The sequence below is a fragment of the Triticum aestivum genome, chromosome 7D (assembly GCF_018294505.1).
Source record: "Triticum aestivum cultivar Chinese Spring chromosome 7D, IWGSC CS RefSeq v2.1, whole genome shotgun sequence".
NCBI lineage: Eukaryota > Viridiplantae > Streptophyta > Magnoliopsida > Poales > Poaceae > Triticum > Triticum aestivum.
Window position 1 is genome coordinate 608,035,084 of NC_057814.1, and position 17,798 is coordinate 608,052,881.

At 43.1% G+C, this 17,798-nt stretch overlaps 1 protein-coding gene across 1 annotated transcript; it reads left to right on the top strand.

Annotated features, from left to right (window-relative positions):
- The first annotated feature begins 3,399 nt into the window (after positions 1 to 3,399).
- On the top strand, positions 3,400 to 11,146 carry LOC123169771 (lysosomal Pro-X carboxypeptidase-like). Its single transcript, XM_044587641.1, has 10 exons — positions 3,400 to 3,831; positions 4,883 to 5,063; positions 5,653 to 5,786; positions 6,617 to 6,729; positions 9,836 to 9,959; positions 10,128 to 10,283; positions 10,384 to 10,536; positions 10,643 to 10,722; positions 10,838 to 10,887; positions 10,975 to 11,146. Exons 1-10 carry the CDS (start codon positions 3,400 to 3,402, stop codon positions 11,103 to 11,105), a joined length of 1,554 nt encoding a protein of 517 aa, XP_044443576.1. The 3' UTR covers positions 11,106 to 11,146.
- Positions 11,147 to 17,798: the final 6,652 nt, after the last annotated feature.

A 17,798-nucleotide genomic window follows, 5' to 3' on the forward strand; every position in this document is an offset into this window, starting at 1 on the left:
AGTGACAAACTTCTTTGAAGGGGTGAAAGCAAAGAAACATCCACCTCCGGAGGAGAAGGTAGATCCGGTGAAAGCGAAGCGCACTCTGGCTGCCCTGACAAAACCACCAAAGTCTCCGCCGAAAGGCAACTATGAGCGCATTATTGCAAAGACATTTGTCGAAGCGGAGCGGTCGGGAAGTACTGTCAGTGATCAAAGGTTAAAAGAACGACGAGCTGGGGAAAAAATTGCCCAGCTCGGCGAACAAGCGAACCAATCGTGCCCCCCGCTCAAGGTGTCTAGCGACATCGTCGCTAATGATCCGAGGATTGTGCCCAGTTATAGCAATCTTGGAGATTACCTGCCCGACGATGTACATTATGAAATCATGGAGGTGGACGAACACAAATACCATTACGGGAAGCCTCTCGTCAAAGATGAAAGATCTCTAACAATGATGATGCGAAGATTACATGATTGGTACATGAAAACCTGCAGAAAGTCTGATGGGATGAATACTTTGACGCTGAGAGTTAAACCGGAGCATGACCTCGTTGGAATTGAACTACTAAATGTTCCATTTGAGGAGTTCTTCCAGTTTTTCAATCAAAAGGCCCTCGATAAATCAACGATCACTTGCTACTGTCTGTAAGTAGTACTACTTCTGTCATTAAGTCTCTCTATATAGGTCAGCTCTTTCATTGCATGTATTTATAATTATCCTCACTATATTATGCAGATTGAAGATCGCCGAATTGAAAAAAAGACAAATCGGTGATATTGGGTTCATTAACACAAATCTCATAGATGCATATACGGTTGAAAAACATGCCAAAGAAGCCGAGACCAGCTTGCTACGATCGTTGGTATTAAATCAAAACAAAGATATAATACTCTTTCCTTACAACTTCAAGTGAGTGTTACTGTCTTGTGCATATTCGGTTTCCCTTATTAGTCCAGGTTATGGTAATGTAATTGATGACTTATGCATGCATGCGCAGCTTCCACTATATTCTCCTAGAGATTAAGCTTGAGCAGGGAGTAGTAACCGTCTTAGACTCGAGACGAAAAGATCCCCAGGACTATGCGGACATGACTCAAATGCTCGAGAAGTAAGTTAAATCGATCATTATCCATCATATCAGCAACTTTGTTCATTTCCTGATATCAAGTAATTGTTTTCTTTGTCTGGCAGGGTTTGGAGAAAATTCACCACAAAAGCTCCGGGACTGCCGAAGAAGCTGCAATTTAGACACCCGAAAGTAAGTACTATAGTAGCATGTTTCGCACATCTCCTAGTGATTCAAGCGCTAGTTTCATCAATACCATTTAGCATGCTTGCTTATCAGTTAGATTGACCTCTATTTCTTGTAAAGTGGTTGTGGCAGGAACAAGGGAATGAGTGGATACTACGTTTGCGAGTTTATCCGCCACACGACCTGTGAGCGGGGCTACTCTGACGAACAATATGAAGTGCGTAAGCAATAATATTCATAATTTTATTTTATTACCATCATTTGTGCCGAGTTTCATTTATTCATATATATATGTATTGACCCCCTTCTTCAAATTAGATGTTTCGGATGCGGGATGAACTCCTAGCACCATATCGTATGCGAGCAATTCAAGAGGAATTGGCGGCATTCTTCCTTGACCATGTGATCGCTGAAAACGGAGAATACTATGTGGACCCTATGTTCTTACAATTTAATTAGGAGATTATATTGTAAGAGATAATTATTGTATATATGTAGCCGGTAGTGTCAGATAGATATACGAGAACTTGTTGTTCGACCTATCTCTCGGAGAAGGAGAGGTGGTCGCTATCACTTCTCTCTGTATGCATATGTTCATGACGATCTTCTGTTTCCTTCATTTGCTTACTAGTTAGCGTGTCTAGTCCTCTCCATACGTATATAGTATGTAGCGTCGACCAAGCACGGAGATAAAAGAGGACACTTCTCTCTATTAATTAGCTAGCTAACACAATATATGAAACACCTAAATTAACCCCCCCAAACCCCCCAACCCCCCCCCCCCCCCTCAAAAAAAACAAAAACCCCAGCCCCTGAAATGCAGACGCGTGGATGCCTATTGGTCCCGGTTGGTGTCACCAATCGGGACAAAAGGCCCCCCTACCTGGGCTGGCAGCAGCGGCCATGTGGAGGACCTTCTGTCCCGGTTCGTGTAAGAACCGGGACTAAAGGGTTAGGGCTTTAGTAACGACCCTTTAGTCCCGGTTCGAAAACCGGGACAAAAGGCCCTTACCAACCGGGGTAAAAGCCCCTTTTTCTACTAGTGCACGCGGAATCGCCTGGAAACACGGCGGTCCGAAGCTCGTCTCCCCTGTCGGATCGATGTCGCCGCGTGGTGCTGCTCCGGCGGGCCGCTTAGTGCCTTTCCCAGCTATTTAAGTCGACCGCCGGCACCGAAACCCTACCCTCCACATTTTCCAAAGGACGAGGAGGATGAGCCGGAGAAGGAGAAGGATGTGGAGGGACGCTGTCGACGCAGATCTGCAGGCGGAGCAGCAGGTCATCCTCGATTCCCTCCGCTCGGAGTCGGCTGCGGAAGCCAGACGCCATCACTGGCAGGTGATGGAAGCGCAGCAGGCCACGAAGGAGGCGGAGATGCTCGCCTACATGGACGAGGTCAAGCAGGAGGAGGATGAGCCGGAGCACTCCTACGCGCCCGTCCACCCTGCGCCCGGCACCAATGTCGTGGACATCTTCAACGACGAAGATTAGCTACAGTAGTTTGTATGGATTTAGGGGTTGAAATATGAGAGATTCAGATGCATAATGGCTAAGCGGACGTTTGAGAGATTATATTTATCAAGTCCGGCTGTAGATGCTCTAATTTAAACTATTAGCCGGAGTGAAGGTATCAAGATTCCCCTTCCCGCACAAGCCCCCTGAGCCCCTAGCGGATTCACAAGCACGCCGATGAAATCTAGAGAGGAGGGGGGTTGCGAGATTCAACACGGACAATCTCTTTCTTCACGCTACCCGCTTTGCTCCTGTCACGCCACCGTTTGCTTCGTTTTCGGCCAAAGACCGCGCCGGCGGCGACACCGTGCCGTGTCTCGTTGCGGACGATGTGACGGCGACGCGGCTGGTCAGATTCGGATCGGCCATCTTGTGTTGTGGCCGGTCGTCTCCAAGCTGTCTTGCAAGACTAGAAGGCTGCCAAGCCAGTGAGTAGTGCATCGATGGACGGACTTGCTGTCAGGTTTGTACGGCCGGCTAAAATCAATCATCTGGGTCCGTCCCTTGCATTCGTGCCCGACAAGGCGAACCAGACAAGCAGTAAACCAATGCGGCGCACGACCGTTTCGTCTGAGTCTCTCTCGCAACCGCGCCTTCTTATTCTTAAACCCTAAGGCTGCGGAGAGGGTCGACACTCGATCGACGGCTAAAAATGACGCCCTCCATGACCCTCACGGTTGTCCCGGCGCTGCTGCTCCTCCTCCTGGCGGCGTTCGCGCCCGAACTGGCGGCAGCAGCAAGCTCCTCCAGGCGCACCATCCATCAGCCTCCCCATTTCCCTGCTGGACTCGCTTCTCTGTATCGCTCCAGCGGCAGGTACGCCGTGGCGGACAACGGCACGGTGAAGCCGTTCACGGCGCACTACTTCCCGCAGGAGCTGGACCACTTCACCTTCACGCCCAACTCCTCCCGCGTCTTCTCCCAGAAGTACCTCCTCAACGACACCTTCTGGCGGCGGAAACCCACCGCCGGCCCGCTGTTCGTGTACACGGGCAACGAGGGCGACATCGAGTGGTTCACCACCAACACCGGCTTCATGTTCGACATCGCACCGGAGTTCGGCGCCCTACTCGTCTTCATCGAGGTACCGTAGTCCGTTTGCCACTCTGCCTTGTCTCTTTTTTTCCGAACCGGGCTATATCCCTTTTCATTGCAAATGGACGGAAATACAATAGTTTCAGAAGCATTTTCAAAGGGAGGGAAAGAGGAAAAGCGAGTTCGGGCACTGCCAGGAAACCCACCGCACTCGCCCGCCGTCGAAACAATGCTATGGGGCGAAAACCTGACAGCACCAACATAACAGTTTACGCACTACTTCCTGTTACACAGAAGGCCCAACCAAGTGAAGTGGGAGACCACTCTCCAGTCCATCCGCAGAAGCGCATCAACAGCAACAGCTACCAGAAGCTCCCCTCAGGAGAGGGTAGGGAACACCAGCTGATCCCAATTATTCGCTCTCGATCGGTCAACGCGCAGCGTTGCACAGCTTTATCAGACGCATCGTACTTGCTCTGATCATCTCCACACCATCCCGCAGCTCCTTGGCTCCTCCCTTGTGCTGAAGACCTGTCCAATATATGAGAAAGGAAGACATGGAGAAAATAATGTTGAATGGTGTTTTGATATTTTTTTTTCAAAGGTAGCCCGATTACGGGCTAGCCAGATAGGCCAACAAGCGGCAGCCAGGCCGATGGTATAGTACTTCTCTCCTCCAGGGAGAAAAGTGTTGCACCAGGAGTAATACTGCCAGTAGTTGTTTGGACAACTGTCCGTGCCTAGTACCACCCTAATACAAGACCATACAACTTTGGCAACAGGACAAGTGAAAAATACGTGATGTTTCCAGGCTGTTACAGAAAGAGCAACTAGGATTACCAGGTCATTTCCTCCCCGCCATGGCTCTTAATTTAAGCTAATCATCATATCTTCATCGGTGACCGTGTATTGGTTGTCGTGTTGATTCGCTCCGGAGCTTAAAAAACACTGAAAATTCAATGGCGAATACGTTAACTGCACACGAGGCGGCAGGCGCCATTTTTGCCGTTATTTAAGGATTGGTACTTAAGCTCAATTAGTGCTACTTATTAAGCACTTCAGCTTTTAGTATTAACATATTGAAATTTGTGCGGGTGCAGCATCGGTTCTACGGGGAGTCACAGCCGTTCGGGAACGACTCGGACAAGTCGGCCGACACCCTGGGCTACCTGACATCCACGCAGGCGCTCGCCGACTTTGCCATCCTCATCACCAGCCTCAAGCAGAACCTCTCCGCCGTCGATGCCCCCGTCATCGTCTTCGGTGGCTCCTACGGAGGCAGTAAGTCCCTCACTAATTAATGTGTTTTATTCTAATATATATTCGTGCGTGTGATGTGCGGCTGGATCTGCTTGTTTAGTTTATATGAAAAATATAAATCCTATGGGCTACAACACTTGGAATCAACTAGAGGATACTTCGCACGTTGATGCAGAAATTGGTTCATGAAGATTTAGGTTGATAACATGAGAACAAAAATTAAAAATACATGTCTTATTATATTTGGTTAGGTGTAGTTGTAACAATATTTATTGAATATAAGTAAGTAATTACATGAAAAACATGTTTTTCATGTATGGTCGAATGTTGTGGTGGATAGTTTTTTTATGCATGAATGCATGTTGAGGCGAGTCTGGTCCTATTTATTATTATATGGTAAGATGACATCATTACATGTTAAGATAAATAAGTTACTCCGAATGACTCTGTTAGGTATATATAGGATTTGTGAGTGACTGGGTCGGCCGGCTGATAGTATTGTCGCGATTAGGATGAGCTAGTCCAAAAGTGACATCGTTATGTGGATCTTCCAAAAACAAGAAGTAAAAATAAATAAATAATGTTGTTGTCTTATGGCTGTTATTTCTAGTGCTGGCATCATGGTTCAGGCTCAAGTACCCTCATGTCGCCATGGGGGCCTTGGCGTCCTCTGCACCAATCCTGCAGTTCGATGACATCACCCCGTGGTCAGGCTTCAAAGACACTGTCACGCAGGACTTCAAGGTACTTACTAGAATTAATTACCACTCCATGACAACACTAAGATAACCTGGTCAAATAATTTCTGGGTGAATGGCCCACTGTCGTTGGTCAAATTATTGGTCTTCACTCTTCCGAACGCACGGCAGATCAACATGAACATACGTCTGTCCATCTGCTGCAGACTAATTGATTGTGTCGGCTCTGAATGGTTTGTAGTACTTCCTCAGTCCAAGATTAGTGTCGATGATTTAGTATAACTTTAGCAAAATAAGTGTTGCTGACTTGGTATAAGTTTAGTGTCGCTGATTTAATATAACTTTCTTATTTTGGAACAGAGGTAGTAATACTGAATTCCACTTGTTGTCATACGTCCGTCCGCTAGCATGAATTGGTGATAGCGTTTTTCTTCATTAGCATGGAGTTTAATGAATGTGTTTGGTTAGAATCTTTCAAGATTTTTTTTTCAAGTATGTGACTGAAATGGCACCGGCCAGCCAGTGATGTGGATGTCTATGAGGTCTTGATTATGAGTTCATGGCTAAGTTGATTATCTTGATTGTGATGCTCAACTGCACCAAAGGGCTATCAATAGGCGGTTGCGCGAATAAGGCCCTTAATTTTCCGAAAATATATCCAAATTGGTGTATTTTGTTCATTGTCGATGACCGATGTTGCAGCTGTTACTAATAATACGATACAGACAAGATATAACAAGGAATGGGAATAATGACATGTTGCTAGTGACATCTTTGTCTGATTGGTGCTTGATGAGTCCTTCTCCCAAGCTGAAGTTTCCAACGAAAGAAACAACTGTTTATTTAGCTGACTGTAACATCCAACTGATTTTGCAGTCCGAGAGCCTGAATTGCTTTAGTGTCATCAAGGCGGTCTGGGATGTGTTAGATGACAGGGGATCAAACGAGACAGGGCTCTTGGAGCTAAGCAAAACCTTCAGAACCTGCAAGTAAGCTTTGTCCAACTGATAATTTTTTTGACTGAAAACTGTATAAACTTCATTAATATAGGGAGAAAAACAAGAGATTTAAGACTGCAAGTATTCGTTTCCATGTGTGAAGTGTAAGTAAAGCAAACAAATAGTCAAGGACTGTGCTATAATTCGGTCGACCAGACCATAGCAACAGATCCCAACACATCATCCCGCGATCCACTTCTCCCGTCCCGTCGCTAACTCGCTATCTCCAATTTTTCTGGCGCGCATCGATCCCGCCACTTCTCCCGCTTTCTTTTTATTTTTTGGTGTCGTAAAAAAAAAGTGGTAAAAATGGTTGTTGGAGGTGCGAGTCAAACTCATTACCTCTTGGTCCATCATCACTTGTCGTACTCGTATCCACCTGGTCTAGATTCAAGCTGAGTATACAAATAAGTTAGATAGGTATTTATAGTTTTATACTGCTACACACGCGATCAGAAATATTCCTTTTTACCATTTTCTTCCCTTTTGTACACGTAATTCGTCTATAACAGACTTGATAACTCACAAACACCGTTGTAACTTTCAACCTGAAGAAAAAATATTGATGTAACACATCCCTATAACTCATTTGTAAAAAGAGCATGGTAATTATATGCCATGAAACTCATAACTCGCTCACAAACACCGTGGTAACTTTCTACCAGAAGAAAAAAAATGTTGTTGTAACACGTCCCGATAACTTATTTTAGAAAGAGCATGGTAATTTATATGCCATGAATCTCATAACTCACACATAAACACAGTGATAACTTTTTTGACCACATGAAAAAAAAAGTTGTTGTAACACACCCCAAATAGCATCTCTATAAAGAACATGGTAATATATACGCCACAAACCTGGTAACCCACTCACAAACACTGCGGTAACTTTCCGTCCAGAGAAGAAAAGTTGTTGTAACACACAGCAATAACTTCTCTATAAAAGGGCATCATAATTTATACACCACGAACCTGGTAACCACGCACAACAACATTTCCCTCAAAGTAAAAAAGTTATTGTGGTGTTTGTGTCTAAGTTATTAGAACTATGGTGCGTATACTACCCTGGTATTTACATAAATGTTACCTTATCATGTCTTCGGGACATAAAAAATATCCTGTTATTTGCATAGAAGTTATCAACAACTCCCCCCGTCCCCACACCCAAATCGTCAAAGTTACCAAGACTATGGTACATAAGTTATCGGGTTTGTGGGTACATAAGTTATCTGGTCTGCAGCGTGTGAGTTACTGTGCTATTAACATAAAAGTTATTGTGGGCATATTTCATCACCCCCTCGCCAAAGTTATCAGGACCGGGGCATATAAGTTATCAGGTCTGCAATGTGTGAGTTACCATACTATTCACACAAAATTTAGGGATATTTCATCAACCCCTGCCTCTCCCCCTGCCAAAGTTATGAGGAACATGGTACATAAGTTATCAGGTGTGTGATGCGTGAGTTATCATGTTGTTCATATAAAAGTTACCAGGGAGATATTGATCCCCCCCCCTCCCCCCACCTCCGGCGCCAAAGTTATCAAACCCGAGGTACATAAGTTATCAGGTGTATGATGTGTGAGTTACCATGCTATTCAGTATTCACACAAAAGTTACTGGGGGTATAATTAAAGGTTGTATACTTTTCATCACGGGTATTTGTACGTGAGTTATCATGTCCGATATGGGAAGTTCTCACATAAGCTGCCTTTCTCCCGTTAAAAGGTGGGTACCTTTCCCTAAATCCTTCTCCCGTGCATGCTATTCTCCTGTTCCCCCGAAGGGCGGTATCAATAGTTACCAGGGTATATTTTTGAACAACTTTTATCTTGGGGGTGAAAAAGTACCCGTGGTGTTTGTATATGAGTATCATCGCTGATGTGCATATATTATCATGCTATTTACAATGAAGTTATCGGGGGTATGTTTTTCAACAACTTTTATCTCGGAGTCGAACTTTACCGCGGTGTTTATACGTGAGTTATCAACTTTTATTCCTGGTCATTTTTCAACAAAAAGAAATCACAGGTCAAAGTTATCGTGTTGTTTGTACCTAAGTTATCAGGTCGAGAATCCTATATTATCATGCTATTTACATAAAAATTATCAGTGGTATATTTTCCCCTCATATCAGAGTTACCGCGGTGTTTAGTGTTTGAATGTCAGTTATCAGGCCACGGTGCATGGGCTAGTTAGTCTTTTAGTAGAGCAAATGTTCCTCGATGTCTAGTTATTGGTACAAAGCAACAAATTAAAACAAGTTTTGACTTTAACTCACAATAAGTAATAGTACTTGGATTGGTTAGCTTGCTAAATACACTAGTAGATGGTTAGAGTTCGATTCTTGGCACAAGTAAATTTTTAAGCTATTTTCTACTTAAAAAGTCAACCTGAGTCGCACTAGAAAAACTTCCTAAAATTGCTCGTGTGGTCATGATGATCCGGAAATCACGCCATCTATTTCCTTTCTCACTAATAAAACACTAAAATCGAGCTGATGCTATTTTCTACTTAAAAAGTCAACCTGAAGTCGCACTAGAAAAACTTTCTAAAATTGCTCATGTGATCACTATCCGGAAATCACGCCATCTATTTCCTTTCTCACTAATAAAACACTCTAAAGTAGAGCCCCAAACAAACGTTCTAAAATAGCTGCCGCGATAAGATCCGATAATTACGTCGAAAAAATCGCGCCAGAGATCGGGAGCGAGAAAAATGCGCCCGCACGATCAATCCGGTCCGAAAAACCGTCCTGAAATCACGGCCGCAAGATCTGAAACGAACGACATCGGATGTGTGCGGATCTGTTGCAGAATTCCTTCCGTCCGGAAAATAGCTTTTCCGAATAGTCAAACCTTGTAGGTAAGAAATACATGAAAAAAGATGACTTGCAGGATAAGAGATTCTTGATAAGATGTAGATTAGGTCCAAAGGATAGATTTGTTACTGACATAGACACTCAGCTCAGCTGCATACATGACTAGACATGAAAACCTCATCTTGATAAGATTGCCCGAGTGGTGAACTAATGAAGAGCGCCATATTTGAACGAATGGCGATGACTCGGGTTCATGACTGTTATCCCTCAACTTTTAGGACCGTGCAATCCACTGATTCGCTGACAAACTTTCTATATACGGCATTCATCTACACGGCCATGACGGACTATCCAACTCCAGCCAATTTCCTGCAAAATCTGCCTGCTTACCCTGTCAAAGAGGTTAGCCACTTGTAACCTAATTTACATCCCTTACTTTTGCCTGCATTATATCAAGTGAATGAGCAGAGAAACAAGAGTTCCAGAGTTACCAAACTGAGTCTTGCAAAAACAGGACCTGCTTTTTTATTCTCTTTTGCTGAGCATGTAATTCTCCTGACATTTCTGCAGATGTGCAAGATCATTGATTCTTTTCCCGCGGGAGCAGACGTCGTCGAAAAAGCTTTCGCAGCGGCAAGCCTGTACTACAATTACACAGGCGACCAGAAGTGCTTCCAAGTGGAAGGTGGGGATGACCCCCATGGCCTCAGCGGCTGGGACTGGCAGGTAAAATCCTGACTGACAGTAACATACATGTGGTTTACTGATAACACTGCAAGACTGAAGTGCATTTATGTGTTTGTTTACTGAAACAACTCTTGTGAAGGCCTGCACAGAGATGGTCATGCCAACGACTGTGTCGAATGAGAGCATGTTTCCACCATTCAACTTCAGCTACGAGGAGAGGTCCGAGAGGTGCCTTGCCAGCTATGGAGTTCGTCCGAGGATGCACTGGATCACTACTGAATATGGTGGCCATGTAAGTTTTCTTTCAGATTTTCTTGTGTTAACATATGAACCATCAGTAACAAAAATTGTTGGGTGGCATGTGCTCACCTGCTACTACGTTGCACAATCCACTGCAGAAAATTGACAAAGTTCTCAAGAGGTTTGGGAGCAACATTATCTTCTCCAACGGGATGCGAGACCCGTGGAGTCGAGGCGGGTAAGAGTAAAAGATTTCACAATCTGAATTCTTCAGTCGATACTTTCAACCATTCAGTTATTTCTTTTTACCATAATAAACAATACTAATAGTCTTCCTTTCAAACTGCTATCAGGGTGCTCAAGAACATATCATCCAGCATCATTGCTCTTGTCACAGAGAAAGGTAAACATGAAGTTCCATAAAATATGCAAGGTCAAAAGTATTCTGAACTTACTTACACGGGCTAATTTTTGTGATGGTAATTTTCAGGGGCCCATCATTTGGACTTCAGATCTGCAACCAAGGATGACCCAGACTGGGTTGTAGAACAAAGGAGACAGGAAGTTGAGATCATACATGGATGGATAGATCAGTATAACAAGGACATTGCACAGATGTAGCAGTAAGAAGGCGCCATTGATTTTCATAGTTGAGGAAAATAACTATGTGGTTACATGCAAAATTATAAGGATTTGCCTTTCTTTAACTAAGTGGTTAATGAACGTCGAAAAAAAAACTAAGTGGTTAATGCATGGTTTTGACATACGCCATGTATATGGTGCGTGGGGTCTGAGTCCACATGTCATATACTCTATTCCTAAATGCAGTGCGCATAGGAAATTTCAAAAGTCAAACTCCCCCTACTTTGACTACATTTATAGAGGACAAATATCTACATCTATAATATTAATTAAATATCATTAGATACATCATTAAGCATATTTTTATATTATATTTATTTGGTATTATTTTCGTTGATACTTTTCTCACTAAACTTGGTCAAACTAAACAATGTTTGACTTCTAAGAAATTTTATGCGCACTACATTTAGGAATGGAGGGAGTATATGTTTTGACGTTGTTTATCGATTCTTTGCACTATGTTCTTGGAGGAGCCTAGGGCGAAGTTGGCGACATGGATTTGTGAGGCTATATATATGCATGAGCACATAGATACATATATATATAACTTGTGATCCAAGCCTCCCACCACATGTTCTGGGCCATTTTTGTGTCTTTTGTTCATATGTTGGGCCGTATTGGCTTTTGGCTTTTTAATTATTTTTTTGTCGGTTGTTTTCCAGGTCTGCTGGCAGCCGTGTTCAAATTTTCATTTTCCTTTATTAATTATGTGGAGAGTGACTTATGCTGAAAAAAATATGTGGAGAGTGACTGGCGTAGTAAATTAATGGGGAGAGAGTGGAGTGACAAAGCACGTTACTAATCACATGTGAATTTTCCTTTTTTTTCTTTTTACATGGTCTATTTTGTATATTCAAAAAGGACAAGTTTGTAAAGTGGATTAGCTTTGGTCTGCAAAAGAACACTAATGGATGGAATAGATTTTTTTTAAAGAAAATCTTGGCCACTAGACATGCAACTGCGTGCGTTATAACTCCTCTACAATTATACATAACACATATACTACACAACCACAAAAGTGGAAAATGATATTGTAATCGGGGAGAGAACATTGATCAGTTCTACGTCAACCACTAGATATGCAACTGCATGCATCATAACCCAACTGCAACTGCACATGAAACATATACCACACAATTGCAAAGGTACAACAAAGAAGAAAAAAGAACGAGATGGTCGTGCATGTCGTCTAGTGCAGGAGATTCCTCGGGATGGCAGGGATGCATTTCTTTTCGTGTTTTGCCCTTTTATTGTCCCACCACAAGAGAACAACATATTAAAACGATCGATTTCTCGGTAAATGTCTTTCTTTTTCCCAAGGGAGGTCCACTCAAGGCACCTAAATTGCCCCTAACCTGACCTAGTTGCATGCCCATTCTCGACATGTAACTCCCCTCAACCTGACCCAGTTGCATGTCCACCTTCGATATGCAACTTGCCCCCCTTCCGACCCGGTTACATGCCCACCCTTCACACATAACTTGCCCCTAATCTAACCTAGTCGCATGTCCACTCTCGACATGCAATTTGTCCTCGACTTGACCCAGTTGCATGTCCACTCTCAACACGCAACTTCCCACCTAATCTGAGTCATTTTTTTGCAGGGTTCACCTAATATGACTCTTTTTTTTGCGGGGTTCACCTAATCTGACTAGGTTAGGACGGCGGGAGTTGCATGTTGAGGTGGACATGCAACTCCCGCCGCCCTGACCTAGTTGCATATCCACCTTCGACATGCAACCCCCCCCCCCCATCTCGACCCAGTTTCATATCCATCCTCCGTCGTCGACTGCATTGGCGATACATACGTAACTCTCAAGAACACTCCTGGCCACGGTCCTCTCTGCTTCTTCTTTTCCTTTTCTCTATTTTCTTATCGGGTTGAGTCCATCCACAACGGTTGTATATCACTTATAGCAAGTATACCTTCCGCCTCGATGAAGCATTTTCTCCCCCCATCATAAAGTGGGTCAGCTCGTTTCATTTTCTTTATCGCTGGCGATATTCACTACTATAGGAATTAGCTTTGGTAACACATTCTTGTAACACAACATAACATGTGTTACTGTGTGAAATCCCGGTAACACAACATTTGTGTCCACGGCTAAGTTGTAACACATTCTATGGGAAGTGTTACAATGTTGTAACACATATTCCATATGCGTCGAATGTGTTACAGTGTTGTAACATATTACTTGTGCCGGTCGAGAGAGTGTTACAAGATTGTAACACATATATGATATGCAATGTTGTGTTACAAGTTTGTAACACATAGGTGATCTATGTAGGTAAATGTTACCAACGTAATAATATTGGATTGAATTTTTCTTTGTTGTCATGAGAAGACTTGTTGCAAGATGCATGCAATCAATTCTTAGGCCGATCCCATTGTAGCACGGGGCCTCTGAGCTAATAGTTATGGGCTTGTGCCATTCACATGTTAGCTACGTATATAAGTTTAGAGGATGCATGTTTGCTTACTGGCAGGATATATTAGGATAAAACAATTGGCGTAGCCCAGCTACCAAAGCCCACAGAAGGCAAGACTCAAACTAGCAGCTGACTGTTTCCTGTAGGATCTTCTTAAAAAGATGTTTCCCTGTACAAAATTCTTAAAAAAAGATTATTTCCCTGTACGTGGGTACGTACGACCCTATTTTCTAAGACTGGATGAGAGTACAAACTCAAAGTTGTGTGCTTTGTACTGTGTGTGTTTTTGTAATCTTGTAAATATTTTTTTCTCTAATCTTAATATAACAGATGTGCAACTCTTTTGGGTATTCAGAAAAAATGTTTTCTGCTTCGAAAATTTGTTAAAATTAAAAGGTGTGCTAGCTACTTTTAAGTAATTTTGGACTTAAATAATTTTAATATACTTTGAAGATTTATTGGTCGGTATTTTTTATTATAAAGTATAAAAGTATGTTGACATGTTGTATTTGGGAAGCGCTTTTTGATAAAAGGTATACTTTATGTTGACGTTATGTGTGTGACTTTTTTTATTAGTTGGACCACCCTGATCCGGAATCCTAGCTAAAACAAGTACTAATCCATGCTTCCGTAAAAGAAAAGGTACTAATTCGTGCTACCTATCATTGAGGTGGGCCAATCCGTTTTAGAAATTAGCAAAATAAGAAAAAATTAGTTCTAGAAAATAGATAATAGTATATACGGTTTTTTTTGCTCAAATTGTCCACATAGGGAGACATATTCAATTGAAACTATTTCGTGTAATTGGAATAATGAAAACCTAAATTTGAATGCATTTTGATAGCTGGGTTCAAAGAGCAAAAATTGTGAGAAAGCTTAGGGTCGTTGGCAGAACATTGAACTTTCTACTTGGTACATGAGACTTGAATCAACATTGAACTTTCATCTTGCACATGAGTGTCTAGTCTTTTAACCATCTAATCTAATCACCAGCAAGAGAAGTATATGTAGAGAAACTAAAACATTCACACTGCTTCAGGATAGATTCAGACTTTAAAAAAATGGCAACATGTGATCACAAAACAGGATTTTTGAACACTGCAAGAGTATACCAATTCCGAATTGTTAACCAAAGTAACACGTGTATCTCAATTTTAAACTGTTGTTGACCAAAGTACAAAATGAAGTTCCAAACAAGCACGTGGTGTCGCAGCTGACCAAATTACCAAGCATGAATATAAGAGTATACTAAGTTTTGACCAACACATGGTCTCACACAGCAGTATATCACCAAGCAAGTATGTCAACTAGTCAGCAGAAAGCCACCAATTGTACCAACACAAAGCACACAGCCGACCACCCATGTAGCATGCAGTCCGAACCTGTAGCATGCAGCCAAAATAATTAAAAACATGAACAATAAAATAGAAGAAACATTGTGCGCTACTTTTATCACTAAAATTCCATCAGCTCCGATTATGAATCTAATGTATCGAGAATCTGATCTGATGTGCTTATACTTAGAGTCAATCTCCTTCCATGCCGCTGAATCAACTAAATGTCGCAATGCTCCATCTTTTATGTGTTCCTCATCATGCCATCTTAATGCTATAGTGGTTTTCTTGTGCATAAAAAGCCTCTTAAGCCTTGGCTTAATAGGGAAGCACCGGAGCACCTTCTCCTTTCCTTGTTAGTTAGCACGGTTTTATCAGGTTTGTTTTTCCACCTTGATGCTCAGCATACTGAGAAAAAGTCATCATTAGCCTTCTCTTTCCAAAAAAGGTGACAATCTTTTTCACAAACATGAATTCTCTCATAACTAAGACCAAGCTTTCCAATGATCTTCTTGGCCTCGGCAAATTGCTTGCTGAAGAACTGCTAGCAAATCATTTATATATTTATTACTCCACTTGTTAGTGGATTTTATGTTGAACAGAAGCACAAGGAAAGAAAGTTTTGACAGTTCAGACCCATTCCACAAAGGTACACTGCATCTCTCAACAAGTCATAAAAAGCTTGGGTTTCAGGATCTGGTCCATGATCTGGAGGGTTTGGGTCATCGAATTCATTCGCTTGAGACCCATTTTCTATGTTACCGAAAACATCATGGACTAGCTGGCGCATATTAGAGTTTATGCCTTCCTGTTTTGACCTTTTTCGTTTGTTAAAGGAGATGTATCCTGCAGTTTCACCATGACAACCCCAAACTGTGTATCCAAGTAGCATTCCATTACACACCAAATGATCATATACGGTGTTTCGCTTCAACAAGTACCTATTGGCACATTTGACGCATGGACAACGGATCTTGGCATCTGAACTTTTTCCAGTGTATGCAAAATCAAGAAAACCATCTACGCCAGCCAAGTAGTCTGCACTTGGTCTACGAGAACTGGGTAACTTTTTAATGGTTGTTAGATCCATCGACTCGTTATTAAAGTAGAAAATGTCATTAGTGAATTTATTATAATGCTAAAAAGTTGAAATTGTATTGAACCATCGTTACTTTCAAACAAAGAATTTATTATAATACAGAATAAATTTCGCACTAATGGCCTCAACGCGAAATACATGGTTGTACCTTTTATGATAGAGGTAATAAAATGGTCTGTTCTAATGGTTGCAGACAGAGAATTGGGGTTCTCAGGAATACATCCTGATCCAAATGATAATGTTGCAGCATGCATATTGATTTCAGAATAATTTTGTAATACTGAGCTAAGCCAAAGTGGACATCGTATTCTGCAGTATGCGTTGTGACTCACAACGTTCTAAATGCAAGATTTCATTTGCAGGTCTACAGCACAACAAGGCATTGAGATGTAGCAGGTTAGTTTTTTCACAAGTTATGGGAAACACGATTAGCACTGTGAAGGCAATGGAATTCCGAATTCTGAACATTATGATCTAGCGATATACCCACTACTATTATGTAAAGGAACGCGTCGTGTGTTCCTTGAAAGAAATATTTAAAAGAGAGGCACAACAGGGAGTTCTGAAGCTCGAGCTCTCAAACCTGAGCTGGCGCGGTCTGACGACATGGAGAAGCAGCGGCCCCCGCCGCCAGATTGTGGAGAAGCAGCGTCCAAGGTAGTGGTCGGGAGGAGGCGATGTCCTGCGCTCCCGCCGTCTCCCTGTCTTCCGTCCGTGGACTCAGGCGGCAGCTCTTGCAGCCGGTGGACGAGTGGATTCGAGCGCCGATAGGAGGCGGCGTGGGCTGTGGACTAGAGAGGCCGGTGGAGGTATGGAATCGAGCGGATGCGACGCTGGGTGTGGACTCGAGCGGCGGCGGCACGGCCACTCTGTTCGGCGATGCGGCCAGCGGCCAGCGATCGGGTCGGGCGGCGGCGGAACAGGGGATCGAGGCAAGAGATGAGGAACGAATCGATAAAGGTTAGAATTTTTTGGTGTTTTCTTTTTGGGAAATCTTTATTATATAATTGAACCGGCTGATTTGAAGCTTCGTGTCGGTCGCGCAAGAGACGTCCAACTCTAATTGTGCGTGCGTGTGCCCCCCTCCGAAAGCTTGTTGTCACGTCTCTTTTCTCTACAAGTTTCTTATATTCTGTACGTGTCAAAAAAAGTTTTCTTATTCGTATAGCATTTTTTTACTTGAATACAATACAGACGCAAGCGCTCATACATACACGCATACACTCACCCCTATAAATGCACACACGCAACCCCTATCTTTATGAGCACCTCCAAAAAACTGAGCCGTCATATCATATAGCAGCTGTCTTTTATCATGTATGTATGTGTTCCTGTATTGGCCTGTCGAGTACGTGCCAATCACATGTAAGTAATCCATCGGCACCAAATTGTATTACAAGCAAGTACATTTATTTAAGTATAAGTTGCCTTAAAAATGAATTTGGGTTGGTCGAATTTCATGGGAAGGAAGAAGGACGCGCGGCGAAGCACCGTGGTAGTCGATTGCGGCACCGGGGCAAGTTGTAGCGAGACACGGAGACGCCGACAATACCTCGGCCAGGAACAAGTGTAACGCGCGACAGTCGGCAGAGACAGGTCTGAAACTTGACGGATCCGATGAAAGGGGGTGTAGGTCCGCTAGAAAAAATTCTAGTGGATCCCTGATTTAAAGGGATGGCCGGGGACAATGGTGAGGGGAGGCTGGGGTTGCGAGGCTGGCGTGGGAGCACAGCGGGCGGCAAAGGCTAGTGATTCGACCAAGCGTCCTGGGGCGGTTTGGTGAAGAAGATGAACAACAAAGGTAGGATG

What these genes read in the sequence shown, in the direction of transcription:
- LOC123169771 (XM_044587641.1), top strand. Translation starts at nt 3,400, where the DNA reads ATGACGCCCTCCATGACCCTCACGGTTGTCCCGGCGCTGCTGCTCCTC. An exon ending in CTGTCACGCAGGACTTCAAG is followed by an intron (nt 5,787 to 6,616) that starts GTACTTACTAGA and finishes CTGATTTTGCAG; the next exon opens with TCCGAGAGCCTGAATTGCTT. An exon ending in GACCCGTGGAGTCGAGGCGG is followed by an intron (nt 10,723 to 10,837) that starts GTAAGAGTAAAA and finishes AACTGCTATCAG; the next exon opens with GGTGCTCAAGAACATATCAT.